The following is a 7162-nucleotide window of genomic DNA, read 5'->3' as shown; positions in this document are numbered from 1 at the left end:
TGTCAGTATTCCTGAGTTACGGCCCAGTTAATGAAATGTCCCTACAGTCTGATAATCTTCCTTGAGAGGACTTAGCTGAGCAAAAGATGATGTGGATGGAGGGGTCTTGTTTTTTTTTGCTGTCCTGTTCTTCCCATACTAACCCCACCTTCCTATTCTTTTCTACTTCCTCATAATTTATACTTTATCTTCTGATTGTAGAAGTCTTGGTGGAATCAATACATGTATAAGGTAGGAACAGCCACCAACTGCATGTTTCCTTTCCAGTGAAATCCAGGACAAATGACCGGTGGAAGAGCTAGGCTTGAGAACCCCACTTCTTACTCCTTTCTTGTTCCAGTCTTGATTGACCCAACTGTTTGATGTGTTCATTTCTTGGGTGTTACCCCTTGAATCCTGTCAACATCCTTCCATGGTCTTACAGGGGAGAGATATATTGAGGTCACTCTTTGGCTTTTCCCCCGCCCCCAAAGTAGCTAGTTATTCAAATAGCAATTGATGCCTTTGTTTGAGGCAGGTAAAAAACTTGATTATTTCCATGGAGAGTGGAGAACCTAGGGTTTTTCACTTTATGGTTGGGTTTCTTTTCTTTTTATTCCATTCTTTTCTGGCAGGCAACTCAGTTGATTCACCACCCATCAGCTCTAAAGACATCTGTTCATCTATATATAGGTTGTTCACACAGACCCATTTAGAAACATGATATATTAAATTTGTGGAAATCAGTAACAGTAAAAGATTAAAGACTTATGCTTGTATACAAATAAATATTTTTGTTTAGTCTTTATTGGCTTGGGGAATGATGAGCAAATCTAAGTAGCGATATACATAGAGAGATGTCATAGAGATGACATAGAGAGATGTCAAAATTCCTACTGTCCTAAATCTCCATAGGCTTATACTGTCTGTGAAAATCATCATTTGTTTCAGATATTTCTCGGTGAGGGTGGATGTGCATTAAATTTATGGCCTCTGAAATTTATTCCTGATTTTGGTAACTTTGGCAGTGAACACAGAACGTGTGGCTCTGTGGTATTTACTGAAAGTAGGTTATTAAATAATTGCTTCTAAAATGAATAATCCTAAGGTCTGGAAATGTAAAGTCATTTTATTTAGAATGCTTACAATTAAGAGGAATTAATAGACCAAGGAAACAAAAACTCCATATAAACAGCTGTTTCTTTGTAGTTGAAAGTCTTAGACGACGGATCGTTTTCAGTCTACACAGATAAACATAAAGCAGATAAATTATAAAACAAAATGAATTATAGGTTGACTGCCATAATTCTGAGTTTACTGCTTCAGTCTTTTTTCCCCCTCTTTGTAACCATTGAAGGTCATGCAGTGCATAAAACAACACATACCTAAATCAGGTTATTGCAATACCCAAGATGATACTGATACAGGATAATTCTGTTATTTGAGTGGGGAACTTTGTCAGATGTCAGATAAGCACAGAGTTCCAAGTTAACTCCTGGGAGGGACAAGATGGAATTTTCAGATAACTGAACTTTAATTTCATTCAGTTTTGGAGATGGAAAAGGTTTATTAGATAAGCTTTCCTCTTGGTACTGGAGCTGTATGTGTGTGTATAAATATATATATACATGCATAATATATACGTGATTGTATATATGTGTATGTGTATATAAGCTGAATATGCCTTTACTGTAGTCTCCACAGAAAACTTGAATCAAATTTATTAAATGTGTTAGCTTTCATAAATTTAAATTTTTGCGTTCATGAAGCAAGAAGTTTTTCAATTAAGAAGTTTATATAATATCCCTATGGCCCTATTTATATATGGTTTACTTAAGAGGGCTAGTGGTTAATGTTTCAAAATTAGTCTTGGATAATAGCCATTGCTTATGTTATTGTTTCTTTGGAGTATTCAGACTTACTGAATTGCATTGTTCCCTTATTCTCTGAAATAAAATTAATTTGTCACATTTAATAATTTTCTAACAGTTCATCTTACACTGGGCTTTAGAAACACTCTAAAAGATGACAATTATTTGCCCTTTTATCCCTCTTACATTTTATCCTGCTTGGCTCTCCTTTTTCTTTCTGACAAAGAGGCACATTGCATATGATCAGGTGCCTCCACTTTAGAGTCACAGAGATGTGGGTATGAATCCTAGTTCCGGCACCTTTGAGCTGTGTGACAGAAGGCAAACTTTTAAAGGTCTGATTCTTAGTTTCCTCGTCTGTAAAATGGAGATAATAACTGTAGCATCCTCACAGGACTTTTTTAAAGGATTAAATAAGTTAAAAGCATGACAGTCACTTAACACAGGGTCTGACACATAGTAGCACACTCATTTATTATTTGTGTTTTATTAATGCAATTATTGTTGCTGATCTGTGGTTACAATTTTTTTCTGAAATCAACTTCCTAGAGTAAATTTGTTTTACTGAAGTTGATCACCTGAATTCCTTTGACCCTGGTCGAACCATCCGTTTTAGCCCCTTTGTCTCTCTCGTCAGAGAATAAAGCCAGGTGATCACACTCCACTCCTGTTATCACAGTAGAGCAGGCTTTCAGAAGATCCTAGAGAGGCAAAGTAAGGAGCCCAGGTTTTGGAATCAGAATGCTTGTCTCCAAATCCTGTTCTACCTCTTATTAGTGGGATAGCCTTAGGTGTATTACTTAAACCTGCTGGGCCTCACTTTGCTTCTCGGTAAAATAGGATTAATAATACCTATCTTGACCAGGCACAGTGCCTCACACCTGTAATCTCAGCGTTTTGGGAGGCTGAGACGGACAGATCACTTCAGCCCAGGAGTTCAAGACCAACCTGGGCAACATGGTGAAACCCTGTATCTACAAAAAAAAAATTAAAAAATTACCAGGCATGGTGTCATGCACCTATAGTTCCAGCTACTCCAGAGGCTGAGGTGGGAGGATCCGTTGAGCCAGGGACATCAAGGCCTTGGTGAGCTGAGATCATGCCACTGCACTCCAGCCTGGGTGACAGAGTGAGACCTTGTCTCAAAAAATAAAACACCAAAATGTATCTTCATATGGCTGTTATGAAGAGTAAGTAAGTTAAAATATAAAAGAATGTAAAACTGTCTGGCACAGAGTATGTGCATCATAAATGTCAGCTATTATTGTAGCTCCTGCTGTTTTTATCTATTTAGTTCTCCAAGGCTTTGTTCTTAACAATGTTAATTTGTAAAATAATAATAGCCTCTTGGTTCAGTTTCTCAGACTGTTTGTAACATCCTTTTCAGATCCAGTTCAGTACAAGAAACCATTGTTGAATGCCTACTATGTATTAAGTACTATGGGGGACATATATCAGTAAGGCATATTCTCTTCTCTCCAGGAACTTATAAACTGGTAGGAGAAGTAAGATGTTCAAGGGCTACTATTACACAAGGCAAAATATTATACTTTTTCCTAACATATAAAAGGTAGCTCACAGGAGGCCTAGAGTAACTGAATGCTGTGGAGTGAGTGGGGAAGTTCAGATGAACAGGGTAGGCATTTCCAGGTGAAGTGAATAAAAGGTAGGAAAAAATTCATGGTACTTGAGGAAGAGTAACTGGCCAGCCTTGATTAAGATAACTTAAAATGGGAGAGAGACACTACAGGCAAGGACACAGCCAGGGAGCTACCACTGCAGCATGGGAAAACATGGCAGGGTAAAATTGATAAGAGGGGAGTGTGAGTGTGAGGAAGTAGAGTTGAAGTTGGCCCAGACATTTAAAAAATACTGGGAAAGATAGTGATATCATTAAAGAGGTAAGAAGGATGGGAAGGGGATTAGGTTTTTGGGAGGAAAACAAGTTTGGCTTTGGATCTACTGAATTTGAGATGTAGGCAGGCGCATGTTTATGGTTCTGCGATTCTTGGACGCCTCCCTAAAAACTGCTCTGTGGATAGAAAAAGGCAGATATTAAGATGATTCCCAGTAGATTCCGGTTCCTTTCAGATGTGACTTGGAAGGCCCCTACACTTGAAGACTTAATTATTTAAGGAGGCTTTCCTTGGCCCGTGGGATCCTCCTAACCCTCCTTCTCTGAACGTTTTCTTTTTTTTTCTTTTTTTTAGATGGGGTCTTGCTCTGTCGCCCAGGCTGGAGTGCAGTGGCATGATCTCAGCTCACTGCAACCTCTGCAGTTTCTCATTTAGTCTCTGAATGACAGCTGTGCCATCGTCATTCTGCGTAGTTTGTAGTTGTAACACCCTTTAGGTTTAACTGGCTTTTGAAAGAAAGATAGTTGATTTTTTTTTTTTTTTTTTTTCCTGAGACAGCCTCTCACTCTGTTACCCAGGCTGGAGTGAGAGAGAGAGTAGTGTGATCTCGGCTCACTGCAACCTCTGCCTCCCAGGTTCAAGCAATTCTCCTGCCTCAGCCTTCTGAGTAGCTGGGACTACAGGCGCGTGCCACCACACCCGACTAATTTTTGTATTTTTAGTATAGACGGGGTTTCACCGTCTTGGCCAGGCTGGTCTCGAACTCCTGACCTTGTGATCTGCCCGCCTCAGTCTTCCAAAGTGCTGGGATTACATGTAGGCATGAGCCACTGCGCCTAGCTGATAGTTGATTTTTAACTTTAAAAAAATCCCTATTAAGTTGTTTCATTAAGCAGTATTGCCAGAGTGAAAATAAGAGAAACACCCATCAGTCTCCCCTAGCCCGGATGTGCTTTGAGTCATCTAGCTCAATTGTTTCACCTCAACAGAAAAGGCTCTAAGTGAAGAGAAAGAAGAAAAACAGAGGCATATTAATGGTAAAATATTTTCTAGGCTAGAAAAAGGCATTGCTTGGTGAAATGGCTATAATTTTTAGATACAAAAGAAAAAGTTTACAAATAGTACTTCCTGATCTGTGTGAGTAGTTCTTTCATTCAGTATACTTATGGTGGTAAACATTTGTTAAGCGTAGAGCATCTGGAAAGCTTTTTTGCTGGGTGATGGTCCTCATTATGATATTTTGAGTTTGGAATAGGTGTTTTTAAAAAAGTTTTAGGAGGAGGACTCAGTGTTTTGGAGGTTTTGAGCAAAGGGCAAGACCCTGGTGCTTTGTGGATTGTTATCGCCCTGCAAGACCCTTCGCAACTTCCTCTCACCGCCCACAGCAGAATACGGAAACTCTGCTGTATCAGGCCACTTCTGCAATTACAGACAGTTGCACTTCAAGGGGACCCTTCTTTCACACTACATCCTTCTGTTTTAGACTTTTTTTTGCATTTGAAAATGTGTTTTTTGAGGTGGAATACCCAACTGACCCCTCATCTCTCCTCTCTCTCTGCTGTCCTACAGTGCTACAGTTGAAACTCCAGCAGCGCCGGACCCGGGAAGAACTGGTGAGCCAAGGGATCATGCCGCGTAAGTGCCTCTCTCTCTCAGCATTTGGTAGATTGCTTTTAGGACATGACTGTGTTTACTGAGTATGCCATGGGAAGCATCTAACATAAAACAAGGATGATGGGTTTTATTTTCCACTCTTTTCTTTCTCATGACTTTCCAAGTTTAGAGCTCAATCACTAAATAGTTAAGATAACTAATTGATCAAGTTCAGTGAAACAAACTGGGTTTAAAGGGTCAAACCTGGTTTAAATTAGGTGTAAAGGGTGCCACTGAATTTTCCTTTACTTTGGAATTGCACCTTTGAAAGAGTTTTCACTCTGTTATACTTCCCTTTATAGGAGGGGCGAGATCTTGAGCTGGGGTATTGTGAGGAAGAACCACTTCTCGCATATGCTTTGCCTTCATGTTCTGGTTCTTAGGAAGAGAAACCTCTTTTCTGGTATTTTGAATCAACCACAGTTTTATGTAGAGTGAGATCCTGAGATACTCTAAGGCTGGCCTGGGTGTGAGCATGGCTGAGTAGAGTCGTTGATGGCGCTGTCACAGCACGGGGCTCAGTGGGTGCAGAAGTCCATCCCTTAGGGGAAAAATGAAACCAAACCTTGGAACCTGTTAGAAGTAAGGAAATTTGCCTTTAATACCAACAGCATTATAAACAGAGCTGAAACTGGAGCTGGTGAGGTTTTGATCTTTCTGACATTTCTTTTTTAAATCATCAGCAGAGAACATAGGCTCTCTCTCTTTTCTGTTTGTATGTTATCACTACTTGGATACACCATAAGTCAAAAAACAATCATACAACTTCTGGCTTCATGGTGGGAGAACTGATGTTTTTCACTTTAACTCAGTATCTGCTGGCTGACTGCTACCGTATTTTCCTAGCTCTCATTCATTCATTCATTCATTCATTCATTCAAAATCTTTGAGTACCTAATATGTGATAGTTGATACAGCAAGATAAATCCGGTTCTTGCTCTCAGGTGATTTATATTTAGAAGGGCAAGACTAGTAGTAGACAAGAAATTTCAGAGCAGGGATCACCTTGAAATGCAATTGGTAAGTTCAGAGCATGGTAAGTACTATCAAGTAAATTAACTGATTGGTGTGTTAATAAGTAATAGGAATAAGATGGGGTCACTTTGAATAAGATGTTGAAGAAAGGCCTCACTGAAGAGGAAAGATTTGAGCTGAGATCTAAAGGATCAGATGAAGCTGGCCATTCAGAAAGCAGGAAGAGGGCTCAGAGAAGAAAAAGCAAGTGTCTGGGCCTGGTGCAGGCCAGAAGTTGGTGTGTTTGGAGATCATCAAGTAAGCCAGTGTGGCTGGGGCATGGTGGAGAGAGAGAAGGGGCAAGTGAAGATGGATAAGGTGGGCAGGGCTAGAGCCAGGGCATTATCACCCACATGGAGGAGGTGGATTTGGCTTTTAATTTTAATTTTATTTTTTTTGAGACGGAGTCTTGCTCTGTTGCCCAGGCTGGAGTGCAGTGGCACAATCTCAGCTCACTGCAAGCTCCACCTCCTGGGTTCACGCCATTCTCCTGCCTCAGCCTCCCAAGTAGCTGGGAGTACAGGTGCCCACCACAGCGCTGGCTGATTTTTTTTTTTTTTTTTTTTTTGTATTTTTAGTAGAGACGGGGTTTCACCGTGTTTCACCATCAAGCCAGGATGGTCTTGATCTCCTGGCCTCGTGATCCTCCTGCCTCAGCCTCCCAAAGTGCTGGGATTACAGCCTGAGCCACCGTGTCCGGCCTTCATTTTAATTTTTAAGAGATAGGGTCTTGCTATGTTGTTCAGGCTGGACTCAACCTCCTGGGCTCAAGCAATCCTTTTGCCTCAG

The 7162-nt window shown here is 40.4% G+C and overlaps 1 protein-coding gene across 3 annotated transcripts in view; it reads left to right on the top strand.

Moving 5' to 3' along the window:
- MRTFA (myocardin related transcription factor A) overlaps positions 1-7162 on the top strand; it is a 137624-nt gene that overhangs the window by 78710 nt on the left and 51752 nt on the right. For all 3 annotated transcript variants that reach the window (XM_054469573.1, XM_054469570.2, XM_054469571.2), the window contains one exon: positions 5276-5341. In XM_054469573.1, the coding sequence (XP_054325548.1) occupies positions 5276-5341 (66 nt within the window). The remainder of the gene's footprint in view (positions 1-5275; positions 5342-7162) is intronic.

This window comes from Pongo pygmaeus, chromosome 23 (assembly GCF_028885625.2).
Source record: "Pongo pygmaeus isolate AG05252 chromosome 23, NHGRI_mPonPyg2-v2.0_pri, whole genome shotgun sequence".
Taxonomy (NCBI): domain Eukaryota; kingdom Metazoa; phylum Chordata; class Mammalia; order Primates; family Hominidae; genus Pongo; species Pongo pygmaeus.
The sequence above is the reverse complement of the archived record's forward strand: the minus strand, read 5'-3'. Positions and strand labels throughout refer to the sequence as shown.